The sequence below is a fragment of the Ochotona curzoniae genome, unplaced genomic scaffold, assembly GCF_017591425.1.
Source record: "Ochotona curzoniae isolate NIBS_2020 unplaced genomic scaffold, NIBS_Ocur_1.0 contig_2599, whole genome shotgun sequence".
NCBI lineage: Eukaryota > Metazoa > Chordata > Mammalia > Lagomorpha > Ochotonidae > Ochotona > Ochotona curzoniae.
In genome coordinates, this window is record NW_024465520.1 from 5,919,153 (window position 1) to 5,937,286 (window position 18,134).

Consider the following 18,134-nt stretch of genomic DNA (forward strand, 5'->3'; position numbering starts at 1 on the left):
GCACACAACAGGGAGATGGATTGAAACTGGGGCGGCTGAGACTCGAAACATCACTTGTATGGCTTGTCCATGCTGCAGGCTGTGGTTTAACCTGCAAGCCATAGTGTTGGCATTTTAAATAATAGCATTTTTAAATAGGAAAAAAAGACGTTTCCATCCACCTCACTTATTCTATCTTTTCTGAATATGCCCAGATTCCCCTCACACAAGCCTATCCATAAGCCCAAGTACCCTACTATGGGGTGTGGGCATTTTCATGGCTAGCCTAAATGCCTGTTCCCAAACATATTACTGAAAATGAACCCCAAAAATGTCTGCAGATAGCCTGTGGTAACAGAGTTAAGAAAAAGGGAGGAAGCAGTTTTTAGCTAAACGGTAAGATGCTCCCAAGCCCCCTCTTAGAGTGACACTGGGCTCTGGCTGACTGTACCTTCTCATTTCATCAGACTGTGGGAGGCAGCAGAGGCGGTCAAGGACTTGGGTTACTTCCACTCTTGGGGGAGGTCTGAACTGAGTTCCTGAGTCCTGGCTTCGGCCCAGCCCAGCCATCTGAAGCTTTAGGAGAGTAAGACAACAGATGGACTTTCCCTCTGTGTCTGCCTCTTAAATAAACAATAAACTTTCCAAAAAAAAGGAGCAAGCATCTATGGTGATATGCAGTAAATGTTTCAAGTCTCAACAGCGGTATGGTTCTTCTTTCTACAGAAGAGCATAATTTTGAAATGACCACCACCTATGATTTTCAGACCCTGAAAGATGAACTGTTGTAGTTCTTGAAAACTATTGAACTATTGAAAAGAAAGGAACTATTGAAAAGCAAAACAAACAAACAAAAACAATGGGTGGTCCCCAAAGCAAAGGTCTCAATTGTGTGTTCAGCAAGCTGATCTGTCAGCTTTGCAGTGAACATGGCACAACTTTGCTATCCTGACAGGAAATAAGGCGAAGATCTATCACTGTCAGCCGGAAATTGCAGGAACTATAAGATGCAACAGGCTAGCTGGTGGCCCAAGTGGCGGGGTCCCTGTCGCTCAGATAGGAGAGTTGAATTCTCAGCTCCTGGCTCAGTGTGGCACTGTCCTCACTGTTGTGGCCATTTGAGGAGTGAAATAGTGGGTTGGAAATCTATTTCTTATTCTCTCTGCATTTCAAACAAAATTAGTAATAAAAAAAAAAAAACTGCCACCATCATAGGTGAATAGTGAAAACCTGTTGTTACTTGTCCTGTTCTACAGCTGACTCTGGGACTCAGTGACGCCATTCAGCTGCTGAGTTATGCTGACACATGATTTTTTTCATCATATGAGTGATATGACATAGTTTTCCCATGAAGTACTTATGTATGAAGAAGTATAAGACAATGATTGGCATATAACGTCAGTGTCAGGGAGGGCACTGACACCAGACAACCACGGACGGTCCACATGACTGAGAGGGCCCTGCCTTTACTTTCAAATGCTTCAATGTATCTTGATGTACAAAGTTGACAAAACCAGTATATAGACCCTCCAGGCTATCTATTCAAGCTGCATATGAAAGAAATGAATTTGAGGTTTGCATTTGGATTTCATTCCCAAGATATCTCATGAACTGGGGGGAAAAAAAATCCAAAATCATTGGTCTCAAGTATTGCAGGTCAGAGATACTCAACTTGGAGTACAGAAATCAGGGTAGAACCAGCTATTAAAAATTGAGTCACATTTATGGGACACTGAGGTTTTTACAAGGACGCCAAAGTGTTGCAGTGGGGAAGGAGCAGTCATTTTCACAAACGGTGCTGGGACAACTCAATCGACACTCATAGGCAAAAGAAGCAAGTTGGCCACTTTCATACCATACAAAAATTTCACAAAACTTAACTCAAAATCAGTGATAAACTGGAGGATTATCTCTCTCGTAAGAAAATAAAAGAGTAAAAGTATGACTTTCAGCTAGGCAACGGTTTCTTAGATATAGCCTCAAATACAGAAATAGCAAATGAAAAATAGAGTTATTTTGAAAAATAGAGTTATATAATAGGAGATGTATATTATGACAAAACTATAATAAAAAATAAGGAAAAAACAATGTTGAGATTTCAAGATCCTTTGTATCAAAATAAACTTATTTTTAATTCTAGTTTTTGATAAGCTTTTGAGATACTCTTACAGATGAACTGGACTATATAAAAGTTTAAAATGTGCGTGCTACAAGCTATATGAACATGAAGGTTAAACGTCAACACCCAGAATGGGAAAATATTTCAGAAATCATATATCTGGTAAAGCACTGACATCTAGATTATATAAAGTACTCTTCCAACTCCGTAATGAAAAAGGCAACTCAATTTTTAGAAAATGAGCAGGGTTGGAATAGACCTCTCTCCAAAGAAGATACATATTTATGAAAATATGTTCAAAGATAATATTATTGAGGAAATGCAAGTCAAAATTTACAGTATCTCTTCAAACTTCTTAGGATTGTCACAGTCTAACACATCATAAAAAAGACTGGCTAAGAAATGGGAAGAAATTGGAACTCTCATACATTGCTAGTGGGAGTGAAAGATGATGCAGACACATGGACGGCAGCCTGGCACTTACTGAAATGTTGCAGAGTCATCATACAATACAGCAATTCTACTCTTAGTTTATGTCTAGGAGAAATAAAAGCATATGTGCACATAGGCACATGGACAAAGTGTTCATAGCAGCATCACTTACCACAGCCAAAAATCAGCAACTACCCAAATGTCCACCCACATGCTTATCTGTGATGAATGGATAAATAAAACGGGATATGTCCATAGCGAAGGATTATCTGACAATGCAGTACCAACACATGCAGAACACAGCATAACCTTGAAAACACCGTGCTAAGTAAAAGAAGCCAGTCGTGAAAGATCGTATTTAGGCAAATCTCAGCAAAGACATGGAGACAAACACATGAAAGCAACAGTTGCCTGGGACTGAGAACTGACTACTGAGGCCTGTAAGTTCCTTTAGGGGATGGTGAAAATGCTATCAAATGAGACTGGCCATAAGCGTTGTACAACTTTGTGAATATGCTAAAAACCATCTGGCTGCATACTTTAATGCAACGTAAATGGCCGAATTTTACATTACGTGGATCATTTCAACAAAGTTTGTTTAAGGCAATATAACTAGCCACCAGACTGTTGTAATTTGTGAAATATGGGTTCCAGTTCTTGAGCGACAAAAGGACACTCTGGGTCTTCCAGGACATTACTTCTGGAAATTCAGTTTTGATTGGAACTAAGCCCAGTTGTGACCACTATCGGTGATTCCAAATATAGATTCTACACGCCATTCAGTAAGGACAAAAATCGTGAGCACTTGGTGAAGCAGTCCTGTGCCGTGTCCAGCCAGAGGTAGTACATCTATTTGTAGGCCGCTCGGTGGGAACTACTGGGATCTGAGGTCAGCAGGGTGCCCTCTGCTCTGGAATACACTTCCAGCTCAGTTGCCCCACCATCAATTAGTGTGTGTGCTCAAGGGGAGGTAAACTGACCTCAACATTATCTTAAACAAAAACATAATTAGGAAGGTAAGCATCCAGCCAAAAGATTACATAACGCATTCCAAAGGCAATTCAAAATGAATTTTGCAGCAACCAAGCCGAGTTATACGCATGCAACACACCTTTTAAAAGTCGACCATCAAAAAAAAAATAAATAAATAAAAGTCGATCATCACGCATACTATGGCACACACTGCTTAAGTGGGACACAATTTTTCTATCTATCTTCAACTTTTTTCCTTTTAGAATTAAATAATTCTTCAAGCTCAAGTTTCACAAGAAAATACTTAGCAAGCAAAGTCTGTTGCTTTAAATGTCTTCTAGTCAAAAAAGCTTGAACAACTCACCATTCAGTCTGGTTCTTACCTGGGAGACCCAACCCCAAACAACTGAGTTAAAATATGCATTTTAATAATATCCTCTGGCAACCTTGTGCACATTAAACTTAAAGAGACGTCGTTCTCACGTCTAACTGAAGCTCCATGCAGAGCAGTCCTAGGAGAATCAGCCAGTGGGTGCTTTGAGCAACCTCGGTAAAGAACATTAAAGAGTAGCTGGTAGCCTCAACATGTTCCTATTTGCTTCAGAGGGATAAAAGCTGTCAACCTTTTTGTAAAACTTTTAAATGTAATTTTTTGAAGTATAGAGAGAAATACATTTTCCATTCATTGGTTCGCTCCCCCTAAATGTGTGCAACAAACAGCCAGGGCTAGCCTGGGAGTCAGGGGCTCAGTCTGGGAACTCTGTAAGGGCATGTAGGGAATCCCAGTACTTGGAGCATCACCTGCTGCCCACACAGAGGTGCATCCGCCAGAAGCTGGAACCGCAAGCGGAAGCAGGAGCTCAACCCAGGCATTCTGCCATGCGCTGTATGTATCACAAGCAATGTGCTAACTATTGCAGCACAAACCTGCTCCTATTAAATTCTCTACGCATCCCGACAGAACGCGGCGGCAGCAAGCCCTTTAAGCATTAGGGGTGGTAGAGAAATGTTCTGAAAGGCAGGATTTTTTTTTCTTTTAATTTCCAGTTTTCCCTGGTTCTTCCTCCTCATTTTGCTCTTTTGTTGCTGGGTGGAATCCAGCCTGCCACACTGCCAAGATAAAATCGGCAGGAAGGTTTGTGGGTGAAGGATAGAAACCTCACTTTTCCAGGTCTACCTATTAGGAACTGGGAGGTCAGTGGTCTGCAGACCGTGCTGGCTCAAGGAAGGATTCCAGAGAGGCTTCCTACAATGCCAATTATTGGTTCTAACTCAGGAGGCATGGGCTTAGGCCTGGAAATCAACATTTTAATCGACGTCCCCCCAAATGACTGTCATGTAGGAATCCCAGGCCCCCACAGGAGGAAATGGTGACATACATCCACCTACTGTGGAATCTCATGTCTTGAGAAATCCATCATAAATTGAAAATGTTGTAAGTCAAATGAGCATTTAACATACGCCCTGCCTACTAATATCTAGCTCACACGGTCAAGTATTTGTTGTACACCCTCACGATTGCATGCCCGACCCGGAGCTGTATGGGACACTGCTGCCCTTCATCCTAAAGCAGTTACCGTACCACGTTCCAACAGCACAGCAAAAAGACCAAAGTTCAACAAAGCATGATCTCCACGAAATGGACACTGCTTTCACACCATCGTAAGGTCTAAATACATTGTCAGACAGACCATTGCAAGTAAAAACGATCGAAAGCCAGAGCACCTGTTCTTGAACGTCTGTCTGGTTTTTCTGAATTGGTGTTGTCAACTTCCTGGTGGTTTCTGGGACCCGCCAGGATGCTCCCCCATTTACTGCGTGTCTGCTGCCCGCAGAGGACTACACTGCGCAGTGTTTCTGCTGTGTTTGGGCCGCGGAACAGGGCAGGGTGTGATCACCTTAGGAGAACGGTTTCTCAACTTCCTAGATGCATGACAAACGGGCCATTTCAAGGTTTGTGAAACAGTTTAACCAAAAGGACTGCATTACCTAACCACAGCTGCCATGACTTACCACCTCTCTGGCGCATGGGAAGGCTGTAGCCCAACGGCCAAGAGTCAAGTCCCACTTTGTCCACTCACATTTAGCCGTAGAAAAGCAATGTAACTTTTCGGTGCCTCCGTGCTTTCCTCTGTAAAGGAATACAGAATACTTACCCAGTTGTTACAAGGATAAACGAAGCACTTCGTATCTTCAGGCACAGTTCCGAAATCTACCCCCTCCCCCATAACGCCCACCAAATATTCTTCCTATCTTTCCATCGTGGCCACAAAACTGTGTTTTTTAGGAATGATTTGCAATTCGAGGTAAAAAAGCAACGGAATCAGAACTCACGTTGGGACAAATTGTGAGAACTGACATCACTGCTCGCCTGTTCCTCAGGGTTCCCTAACCCTTAAGCTCATTTGGGAGTCCCAGGCTGTACTCCGCCCCTGGTCTCCCTCAGGTCTCCGGCTCAGTGGGAACTGGGAGACCCTCAGTTCCAGGCAGGTGCCTTGAGCTAGCAGCACCAGAAGCAGGGGTACACTGGACCCTCAGCCTGGCCCTGAGGGAGGGACGTGCGAGCCGAGGCGCGAGGCGCCAGGGCAGCGGCCCCGCACAGCCGCGGGCCTCCGCCCCCACGGGCCGCGCAGCCCGGAGGATGCCCGCAGCAGCCGGGAGCGTGCGCAGCCACGTGACGGCCGCTATAAGAGCGCTCGGGGCGGACGCTGGGCTCCCGCCGCGCCTCCTCCCGGGCCGCGCTCCCCTCCCGGCACCCGGCTTCTCCGAGACACCAACCTGCGGCTGCAGCGGCCGCCGGCGCCCCGGCAGCACCATGACAGGTACGCGCCGCGCCGCCCTGCCCTCTCGCTGCGGGCTCGGCGCCACCGCCGCCGCCGCCCCGGGCGAGTTCCCGAGCGCTGCAAAGTTGCCGCTAGCCGCAGCGCCCCTGCGCCCCTGCGCCCCTGCGCGCGCGGGACCGAGGGTGGCGCACCGGAGCCGCGGCCCTCCGCCGGAGCCCTGCTCCTGCTTCCGTCTCCTGCTCGCCCTTCCTCCTGCTCTCGCCGTGAAGGGCGGCCGGCCGAGCGGCTGCGGCGGGGCTGAGTGGGGGGTGGGGAGCCGGGCTCCCCCGGGGGCGCGCCAGGCTGGAGCCCAGGGGCGCAGAACGGACGCGGGGTACGCGCGCTCCCTCGCCCTGGGGAAAGGGGGCGCCGACGCCGGGGAGCCCCCCAGCGGCCTCTCGGCTGGCCTGTTCGGCCGCCCGCCCCGGCCCTGGCCGCCACGCCGAGCCTATTTTTAGGCCTTTGGGGCCGGGCTGCGGGGAGCCGGCAGCCGGGCGAGCGTCCCCGGGGGCGGGCTCCGCGGGTGGGAGGGCGCCGGCCTGAGCCCCACTTGTTGCAGAGCGGCCGGCTCGCTGGCGAATCTGCCACCACCCCCCCTGAGGATCGGGGAACTCCGAAGAAACTGGCCCTTCCGTGTGGTGGCGGCTAATTGCCGGCCTGTTACAACAGTTGGGCTCCCAGAAGATGGCAGGTGTAACCGAGTTCAGCTGCCTTTGAGGACCTTGAACTCCCTACCTAGCTGTTGCGGGGTCTGGCTTTTCGTTTCTCCGCAGTGTTTGGGGGAGGGTGGGGAAGGGGGTTGGGTGTTGTTGCCTAGGTTCCTCAACGTTTGAGCGTTTGTCCCGCCCCCTTATTGAATCCTGGAATTTATCCATATCCTCGCTTCCTCAAGACTTTTTTTCTCCAGGATCTCCGGGGTGCTGGACCACCCTTAAGTTAACAGCAGAAAATGCATTACGTCCAGATTAAGTATTTTGGGTGCATGCTGACCAAGTCACTGCCTTAGGATGGGTGGGTGGGAGTGTGTACCTCTGAGGCTCCCTGAATGTGTTGCCTTGGGCGCTGCAGGGAGTGGGAGGAGCTCTGTGCTGCACCCCAAGTGTGTGAAGATGACTGTCGGGTCCCACGTGTGTGGGATACACTGACCCAGCTCCAGTAGCACACTACATCCTCTCACTTCCCGCTGAAATTGGCCCTGCCTGCAGCGTCTGCGTTGATAAATGGGTAAGGGAGACAGGAAGACATTGTGGCAGCGTGTCCCAGCTCCCAGGTTGGGCAACAGTGATCCCTGGCAGAGCCTGGTCCCAAGTGATCCTGCACATCTGGATGGCCACCAGCAGGTTGTTAAAGATCTCAGAGTTGGAGAGTGTCCGGTGTGGACCTCAGGGCAAGACCAGAGAAGCATCAGACTGGATGGTGGTGGGGTTGTTGGGTGGGCGGCATAATCCAGGGTTCTGGCAACAGAGTGTCTATTGCAGATGGGAGCAGGTACTCCCTCTCTTAAGATGTGTTAGTACATGTGACATGGCATGGAAATCCACATGACAGTGATTGGTCATAAATTTACATAGCTGCTTCCAGCTGTCTAATGGGACACAAACCTTGGACCCCTTGGAGGTCATGGGCGGGGGCATTTTTGCTCCAAGTTGAAGAAGAAAGCCATGTGAGAAGCCATGGGGTGGGTATGGAGGCCCAGCACGTTAAGCTGCCTGCCTTGGACAACATCCCATATCTGAGTGCTAGTCTGAGTCCCTGCTGAGGTGCCTGGCAGGTGATGATCTGAGTGCTTGGGCCCCGTGAGTGAGGGAGACCAGGATGGAGAGCCAGGATCCTGGCTTGCCCGTGGTCCAGCCCTGGCTGTTGTGGCCATCTGGGGAGGTTGTGGATGGAAGGTCTGTTTTCCCCCAATCCGTGCCACCCTATCAGATAATTAAAGGAATCTTTAGAAGAAGTGGAAGAAAGCCTGTGCTGTGGCCTCTGAAGCGTGTGGCTGTTCCTCTGACTCCCAGCCCAGGTGGCCAGTTGGGACTGTGCTTGCCTGACATGACTGTCTATGTTCTATGTTCTCTTGTTCCACCACCAGTGGTCGCTGAAGTGTGTCTCTGGGTGTTGTGGTTTAGTGTGAGAGGCTGACAGTGTCCTTGGCTCTGTGAGCCCCTTGGAGGTTGCTGGACCTTCCTGGAAGACCAGGGTCTTCAGCCCTTCTTGGCAATGGCTCCTGGGGTTTCCTCACACACACCAAAAGGGGAGAGTTGCTTTATCAGTGGAGCAAGTGATCTCAGAGTCCTTTGCCGAATTATTGTTTGAACAAATCCCCGGGGGAAGGTAAGATAACTGTAATGAGTGTGGTTTATCTTTTTCTTTGTATTAAGATCAGGCCTTTGTGACACTGACCACAAACGATGCCTACGCCAAGGGTGCCCTGGTTCTGGGCTCATCTCTGAAACAGCACAGGACCTCCCGGAGGCTGGCCGTGCTCACCACCCCACAGGTCTCAGACAGCATGAGGTGAGCATGCCTTAGGCCTATGTGTCTGTCCTTCTGCCCCGTCCCTGGCCTGGGTGGGCATGGGGTCACACCATCTACAGGAGGAGTTGCAGAGGGAAGGAGGTATTCCAACCGAGCTCCTTCCCGACCCCGCCCTTCTCCCAGTGCTGTGTGGGTGACAGGAGTGACTGTCAGTCTGCTTGGAGTTATCTCCCCACATGCAGCAGGGGTGCCTGCGCCTGCCGGAATCTTCGGAAACCCTCTGGTAGCTTTGGAAAAGTTGCCCTTTGTTGCCAGTTGACGTTGTAACCTAAGGATCTGTAGTTCAACATAACACACTAAAATCTTTCCAGGGCTTTCTGAATAAGGGGTTTTGCTAGGGAAACCCTGAGGGGCACAAGCGACTTGTTGTGTAGTACATTTTCATTTGTTGGAATTTGATTTTGAAATATCAGAATGAACCATATCTACTTCCTAACACTAAAAAAAAAACAACAACAACAACCCAGGCACACTGGCAGCTTTGTGGGGTTTGTTTACCTGGGCTTCTAACCCTCTTAGAAATTGAAAACGCCCTCTTTGGCTTTTTATTTAAGCACAAGCCGAGGGTTTCTGAAAAGTTGGCATTATGTATCTATCTATGTGTGTGCATATATACATACACATACGTATGTGGATCTCTCAGGAGCAACCTTGTCCCTAGGTGGCAGTTTAGGAAGATGCCAAATGTGTGTGTCCTGACGTGTAGGCTTGTAGTGAGGATGCGGGCAGAGATGAGATCTGGTCTTGGATTCCGCTCCTCCACCGGCCATGTATGATTTGCCCCAGAACATTTCTTTTCAGACTGAGTTTGCAGTGTGGACCAGAGAATGCTCTGGAATAGCTATGGAGTTTGTTCTGCATCTCTAACAGAATTATAAACCCCAGCGAGGATGGTGATTTTATCCTATGTTTTTCTTGTACTCAGTTTAGTTTCTTAACCTCTGCCTGCCCCGCTAACCACCTGAAGAGCTTTTCAAAGTAAAGCTGCTCCAACTAGGGACATGGAGAATTGCATCTCACAAACCAAACGAGAATCCTGTGTCCCAGCAGAATGCTAGGCACATCGTAAACGCAGGCTAGATTGGAGTCCAAAAACTGATGACCTAGTAACCGAGCCCCGTGACTTCTTTGCAGGCTGGCACGGAGGGCGGGGTGATTCCCTGTCACTTGCTTGAGCAGCTGTGATTGGCTAAAGGCTTCATGGCACGTAGCCTGCGCATACCACTCAGCATCTTTTATAAAGATACACAGCCAGCTACAAGAATCAATACTGTGTCATCATGAAACGCAGAGGCTGCTGCAAAGATAAGCTCTGACCAGATGTTGGTCACATTTTTAAGCTGTTTCCACAATCCACCTAGAGTTCAGGGCTAGGATTTTTTTGGAAGAGTTCAGAAAATATCCACAATAATGGTTTTGAATGCAAAGCATTTCAGCCCTGCCATGATCAGGCATTAAACAGGGAACAGTAACTGCACATGCAGTTGAACACAGCTTGCCCTCGAGTGAATGCAGTCTGATTTCAAGGGGTGTGTCCTGCCAAGGAAGCAGCTTGTTCTGAGTGACGGGGGGAGGCTCCCGGGTTCCGAGAAGGCGCCAACTCAGTGCCGCCGTCTGGGTTTTGTCTCGACAGAAAGGCTTTGGAGGTAGTCTTTGATGAAGTCATCACCGTAGACATCCTGGACAGCGGCGACTCCGCTCATCTCACCTTGATGAAGAGGCCTGAGTTGGGCATCACGCTGACCAAACTGCACTGCTGGTCCCTCACCCAGTATTCCAAATGCGTGTTCATGGATGCAGATACACTGGTGAGTGGGGCTCGAGGGGGTGCACGGATTCCTGCATACAGCTACAGAGGCCTCCTGGCATCTCGGCAATGCCGTCACAGCTTGAGAGGAGGGGTCAGATAAGACCTCCACTCTGAAAGGTGACCGCTGATGGCAGACAGGGAGGCCTGGGCTGCCTTAGCTGTCACGGCAAGCACTTCAGAAGGGAAGGCCTCCCTCAAAACCTTTCTGTAATTGTTTTTCCTCCCCCTTTGAATCAGGTCCTCAAAAATATTGATGATCTTTTTGAAAGAGAAGAACTGTCGGCGGCCCCAGACCCAGGGTGGCCTGACTGCTTCAACTCGGGAGTCTTTGTGTATCAGCCTTCGGTGGAAACCTACAATCAGCTGTTACGCTGTGCTGCCGAGCAGGGCAGTTTTGACGGTATGTGTCTGCAGTCCTCATGTCTGCTGGGTTGTCCTCCCTTGCAGGGGCTCCTCTTCCCACCCACCGTTGCACTGTCTTGCGCCTAGAAGATCCATGAGACGCAGCTGCTGCTGGAAGTCTGGCTGCTATTGGTGTGTGTGTGTGTCCACCTACACACACACCTTTTGCCCCATAGATGCAGGAGGAGAAGCAGTTTGATCAGCTTGCTTTTAATTGGACTGTCTTTATGTAGAGTGTGGTAAATGCATTAACAGTTATTCAGGAAGTGAGAAAAGACAATATAACATGTAGATAATGTTCAGATCTACCTATAAGCCTTAGTGGACTTGAGTTCCAGAAAGCTTGATAGTTGTTGCCCCTAGGGGGACTGCAAGTTTGTCTCTAGGGGAACTTGAAAAATGAACCCAATGGTTTTGGCTTCTATTTGTTCTTAAGGAGGAATTAAGAAAAGAATATGGAAAGTTTATGTAAGTAATGCTTGTTTCCAAAGTCTCATTTTCTCTAAGGCTGTGTATCTGTTATCTACAAGTCCAAATATAACAATAACAGCCATTATCTGTTTTCTATCAAGTCTGAGTGGATTTGTAGCTTTATGTATTTAAAGATTGATATGTGCCCCCTTTACAGCCTTGGAAAACATGGAAAAGTTTTTACTTTCTTTTACTTGAAAGGCAGAGGGATACAAAGAAGCAGTGTCATTCGGTAGTGTAGTTTCCACACATCTGACACAGGGCCAGGCCAGAGTGGAGCCAGGAGCCAGGAACTCAGTGCATCTCCCACATGGCTGGCAGGAACCCAAGTTCTTGAGCCATCAGCTGCTGCCTCCCAGGGTGCACGTTAGCTGGATGCAACTGGAACTCAGTGCCATGAGATTTGAGCATCTTAATTGCTGTGCCAAATGTGTAATACTCTTTGGAGAATTTGGTAAAATTAAATCATAGCTATGTTTCTCTTTCAGGCCCATCTCCAAAATAAGCAATCATTTAAAAAAAAATAGCATGAAAACCACAAGAAAAAAAAACAGTAAAAACAAAGGGAGTTCTTTTAAAAACAAACAAAAAATGTATTCACTTCTATTGGAAAGGCAGATCTACAGAGAGGGATCTTTCATCCACTGGTTCATTCCCCAGATGGCCGCAATGGCCAGAGCTGAGTTGATCCAAAGCTTCTTCCGGGTCTCCCATACGGGTCCAGCGTCCCAAGGCTTTGGGCTGTCCTCTATTGCTTTCCCAGGCACAGGCAGGGAGCTGGATGGGAAGTGGGGCAGTCAGGACACAAACCAGTGCCCATATGGCATCTTACAGGTTGCAAGATGAGAATTTTGCCATTGAGCAATTCTGCCAGGCCCAAAGACAGTTCTGTGTGAAAATTGTTGCTGGGTCTGTTGACTGAGACCCTAGCAGACAGGAAGAAGATGAGGCCAGAAGGGCTTCCGAGGTGACTCAGTGTCAGGTCCTCGTGGAGTCCAGCAGCCCAGAGGCAGCAGATACCCACACCTGGGCTTTTACATCTCCTCCTTCCTCACCACCTCTGACATCTGCAGGGGGTAGATCTTTTGAAGTAAATAGAAATGCCTTTCTCAGATTCAGCCCTGGCTGCAGACAGGGATTATTTTTCTCACCTAATTAGGAAGTTAAAAATCATGACATTAGGGACAGGTGCTGTGGTGTAGCAGGTGAAGCTCCCGCCCTGGCTCCAGCATCCTGTGTGGGCACCAGTTAGTCCCAGCTGCTCCGCTATGATCCACTCCCTGCTAATGCGGAAAGCAGCAGAGGAGGGCCCGAGTCCTTAGGACACTGTACCCACGTGGAAGATGCAGAAGAATCTTCCAGCTTCAGCGTGGTCCACCTCCAGCCATCATAGCCATGTGGGGAGTGAAGGAGAAAATGGAAGATCTTATCTCTCCATCATTCTGTCACTCTGCCTTTCAGATACAAATTTCAAAAAAAAAAAAAAATCAGAATATTAAACTTCTCAAATTTAAAAACTTGATTCTAAATTATATATTGAAATTTAACAGTTCACTTGATATATAAAACAAATTGGGCTTTTGCTATTGCTATTCATAGAAATTCAATTTATTCCTTTGAGGAAAAATGTCCGTGGAAATAATAAGGGTACATAAATCTGTCTGCTTTTGCTGTTTAGCTAGTTTGCACTGGAATAAGCTGAAGTCGCCAGGGGAGATGTTTGTCGCTGCAAAGGACATTTAGCATCGTCTGGAGGTATTTGCCAGAGATGAGGGGGCTGGTGCACTCTGGGCATCAGAGGAGTGGCTGGGGCGGCTGCTGAGCCCTGCAGCACACAGGACAGACACCCACGACCGAGGTTGATCCAACCCCAGCTGTCAGTCACCGAGGGCAAGGTGCTGCCTCATGGTAGGGTGGGACACACTGCAGACAGCAGGACGGACGGCCTTGAATGGCCGTCTCATCAACTCAAGCAACTTTGAGTGAAAAAAATCACGTTGTTGAATGCTCACTGTGGTCAAAGCTGCACAGGCATGTTTTTGCATCCCAGTGCTTCATGTAAGGGGTAAAAGCTATAATGGCATTTAAGTTCTAGGGCTTTGTTCACTGACACTGTCGCCTTCTGTGACAGGAAGATGAGGGCATTTGGCAGAACTCCAATTTGTCTTTGTCTTTCCATTGCAGTGAGGTCACCGTTTTACTGCTTCTTCTCTAGTTTGAGGGAAGTGAAGATAGTCCTGCCAGCTATTCCGGGTACTGCTGTCAGCTTCATTCAGCTCTCAGGGCCTGCCAAGTGCCCGGGATCTGTGGGATTTTGATCACGCGACAGGAATCCAGTTCCTGACTGCATTCGGTGTTAGCTGTTGTGAGAGTATGGATAGCGAACAGTGTTGTGGCACAGTGAATGGTCCAAATTACAGTTCTAGAGAATGAAGCTTACATCGGTCGGGACCATCTCCTGTGCTTCAGCATCTGGAGACAAAGAGGGAGTGGGTGCCACTGTGGCCAGGAAGCCTGAGTGTGGCAGACACTCTCTCTTCAGTCTGAATGTGAAACCCCGGTGAGATTGTCCCTGGGCCTGCTGGCACTTTTCATTATTCAGCAGCAGGCTTTCCGGTGTGGCCGACTCCGCTGCCTGGCTGCTTGGCCGGCTGGTGGAGAGGGGTTGAATTTTCTGTCAGTAGAACTGATAGAAAGAGCTCAAGAATCAAATATGCCAAAATTCAGTAGAGCATGCTAGTACCTCTGAGAGGGTCTTTTGCCTCGAAGTGGGTATTGCTAAGTTTTACTCAGCGGGGAAAGCTCTGGAGGGTGGGGTGTGCACCCCCCCGCGTGAGTGGTGCCTGTGTGTTGGGACGATGTGGTGGATTTGCGCTTCATATCACGGATTGGGTACCGCACATTATCCTGCCCGAGGGCAATTGCTGTGCCTCATTTGCAGTGTGTTTTTATTCTGTCAAAGCCATACAGTTTGTTAAAGGGGTAACTATATTCAGAATTCTATAAAACTTGTGCTTGGGTGCCACGCGCAGGCACTGGGATGCCCGCTTTCTGGCCTTTCTTTGACCGACACAGACACGTCCTGAGAGCCCGGCAGCAGTGGCCTACGTGCCTGCATTCCTAGGTTAGTTTTACACAAGAGCACTTTTGCAGGTGACTGTCTCCATCTGAGTATCTTGAAAGTCCTGCTTAATCTGCAGCCTGTCCTTAGACACCAGCGAGGCCTGGTGTTCGCTGACAAGTCGCACAGGCCACTGATGGCTGAGCTCTCACAGCCCTCTCATCGCCTCCCCCAACCCTGCCCCGGGGCCTCTGGCCAAGAAAGTACCCCTAATATGGCAAACCATTTTAGACTCGCTGCCATGTCTTTCCCTTCCGAATACCTGGAGAATGAGACACACCGCCGTCTAACTCTCCATCATCAAGAGTTTGAGTTCTTTAAACGGTTGTTTGCATTTTCAAATGGTCAGTTCATCGCAGAAGTGACGCTTCCTGAAAAGTTGAACAATAGTTGCTGTGTGTAATAAATGTGACAAGATGAGGCTAACTTTGGGACTTGTTATCAGTAAGAAGGGAAAGAAAGAGGCCGTGTTATTTTAAGTACTCATGAGCAGTTCTGCTCACACGCTCGTGTGAAATGAACTGATGGTGTCTGGCTCTTCATTTGCAGAAGTCAGTCTTGATGCATACTGAGCTTTCCCCCTGTGACTCTCCAGTGTCCTAAACTACCAGTGCGTGGACAGTTGAAGGCAAGGTTTAGTGCTTAAAAATGACTGTCTTTTAAAATGTCAGCTGTATGTGTCTCAAAACCCCAAGTGAGAGGAATTTGTATTTTCCACTTTGGAGTGGCCGGTTTTTTAAGAAGCAAACTTTTTTTTTACTGTTTGTTTCCATTGCTACTTAAATACCTAAATGTTGTATTGGGTGTACTGGAATTTTGGACTGTAGTTGAATCTTTCAGAAGGAACAAATTGAGGGTAAATTGATGATCAGATGTGGTTTTACCTTTAGCAGAATCCAACATGTGCGCGGGTTTCAGATTCTCTGTGGTTATTGAGACCCGTAAGTGTAGGAGGGTTTTTAAATGTTCACCGGAAGTGCCTTCGTGCTGAGTTATGTTGAAGCGTAAGGTTGCCCCTGGAGCTGTCTTCTGTCAGCGTTATAATTAGTCTTCATGCTGGAGCTGCCCAAAGCAGGGGGAATAAAGGACTGAGGTGTTTCAAGATAGTACTTGTCCCAACTGGATGAGCTGCAGTTCGGGTATGCCTCCTTGGCTCTCTCGGAAAGCGGGCCTGCTTTCAAAGTTGTCTTCCACAATGGCCTTCCCTGGCTGCCCCGCCACTGGCTGCTTGTTGCCCTGAGAGTAGCTGAGCAGGTGCTTTGAAAGGAATGGTTCCCTTTCTGTATGCGATTTAATTCATAGCTTCCCATTTTAAATAGCACAGAGGAAAAGCAAATACCGTGCCATGCGGTGGTGAAATAATGAGCCCATGGGAAGGTTTGGGCCCTTGAGCTATTTTTATCTCATTTTACCCAGGAGTATTTTTTGTAAAGGTAGCCATCTGTTTGTCTCCAGCTGTGGAAGCAGCAGACACCCCAGACCCTGTGAGAAGCAGGGAGCAAGGGGCTGAGGGTTTGTGGGACCTCTCTCGTTGCTCAGCATCTCGCCCATGTCTGGGCATTCCTGTGAGTGTGAGGTGTTGATCATGTATGCATTCATCTAACAGATGCATGGAGGGCGTGCTGTCAGGCATGTGCTGCGAACCTGCCACGGTGCCATCTCATGCCAGCGATGGCCCTGGTGTCGCTGGTAGCTAAGCCAGGTCTGGACTAGAGTTTTTCTCAACACCGTGGGTGGGTTACAAGCGTGCGTTTTTCTCTCTGGCAACCCTCCCACACTACAGCATTGTGTAGGATGTGTCATGAGAGTGATGGAGGAGCCCTATCACCCTGGCTTTCTCGCCAATGAATTCCTGAAACTCTTGGCTCTCCATGCGCACAGCCACTGTTGTAGTGCTTGTTTTTACCCAGGATGACATGGGGCTCCCATCTTCGTCTCTGCAGCTCCCCGGCTCCCTCGAATCCACAGGTGCTGATTATTCGTTGTCATTTTAAATCAAAAGCATAACAGTTTCACATTATTTAGGATCTGGAATTATTGGGAGTCTTAATTCATCTGCATCTCCGTGGTGGGTCCATTCATTAGTTATTTCAGAAATGATTTTAGCTTCCAGTTCGGGCAACATGTTAACTTTAAGAGTATCAAGAATAAGCTGGTAAATAAGATTTTTTAATCAAAAAGATTTATAGAAAGGAGAAACAGAAAGGTCTTTGATCTTCTGGTTCACTCCCCAAATGGCTGCAACAGCCGCAGGTACATCCATTCAAGGCCAGGACCCCGGAGCCCTGTCCAGGTCTTCCACACAGGTCTCCCATGCAGGTGCAGGGTGCCAAGGCTTTGGACCATCCTCTACTGCTTTCGCAGGCCACAGATAGGGAGCTGGATGGGAAGTGGAGCAGCTGGGACATAAACCAAAGCCCATATTGGGATGCTGATACCTGAAGACAGAGGATTAGTCAGTTGAGCCATCATGCATGTTTAAAACTGGGCCCCTAAAGAATAAATTTTATCTCTGCTTTTATAAAGCCTATATTCTATGAGACCTTATAGGCATTTAACAACCAATCATCTGATGTAAATATGAGTCTGAGCAGCTCAAAGTACTAAGGGAATCTACCTTGAGAGTGGAATTTACGGCAGGAACAGGTGTATTTTGAATTTGTGTAATAGTTTCATAGTTTGATTAAGAACCTCTTTTTAACAGAATCATTGGGTGTGGGGAGGCCCAGCGCTGTAGCCTGGTGGCTAAAGTCCTTGCCTTGCATGTGCCAGGATCCCATATGGGAACTGGTTCATGTCCCAGTTGCTCAGCTTCCCTTCCAGCTCCCTGCTTGTGGCCTGGGAAAGCAGTAGAGGACGACCCAAAGCCTTGGGACTCTGCACCTGCATGGGAAACCTGGAGGAGGCTTCCTGGTTCCTTGCTTTGGATCTGGCCAGCCAACATTGCCACTTGGGGAGTGAACCAACGGATAGAGGATCTTTTTCTCTGTCCTCCTCTCTGTAGATCTGACTTTACAATGAAAACGGATAATCTTAAAAAGAAAAAATCAGTAAAAAAAAAAAAAGCTGTAACATGAAGTGGTAAAACATATCAACTGTTCTTGCTTTAAATGGATTGAGGCCAGTGAGCTGCAGGATGCCAGGACCAAGTGCCTGGATTTCTTTAAGCCACCTGGAGTTAATCCGCTGAGCCTCAGTAAACCATAGAAAGATCTGTCTGAGGTCCATTCCAAAACATGATTTAATAATCCTTGGCATTCTCATTGTAGGCAGTACTGAGAGAATCTGAGGGGGTTTAATTATGGAAAGTCTGCCTTAAGGAGTGAGTGTGCATTTATTTCAGCACTGTTTATAGCTCAATGATACACCTGTCTTACTCTGAATTTCTTGCTTGATGTCTTTTGGTATTTTGCTCCGTTGTGTGTGGAGAGTCATTTGAGAGCTGGACCTTATCTTACTTACTTTCATAGTTATTAT

The 18,134-nt window shown here is 47.9% G+C and overlaps 1 protein-coding gene across 2 annotated transcripts in view; it reads left to right on the forward strand.

The window, feature by feature from the left end:
• The first annotated feature begins 6,223 nt into the window (after positions 1–6,223).
• Positions 6,224–18,134, forward strand: part of GYG1 (glycogenin 1) — a 32,252-nt gene continuing 20,341 nt past the window's right edge. Inside the window, exons 1-4 of one of the 2 annotated variants that reach the window (XM_040974766.1) lie at positions 6,224–6,324; positions 8,697–8,832; positions 10,487–10,661; positions 10,901–11,063. In XM_040974766.1, coding sequence (XP_040830700.1) covers positions 6,318–6,324; positions 8,697–8,832; positions 10,487–10,661; positions 10,901–11,063 — 481 coding nt within the window. In that variant the 5' untranslated portion in view covers positions 6,224–6,317. The remainder of the gene's footprint in view (positions 6,325–8,696; positions 8,833–10,486; positions 10,662–10,900; positions 11,064–18,134) is intronic. The other variant, XM_040974767.1, reaches the window with a different exon arrangement.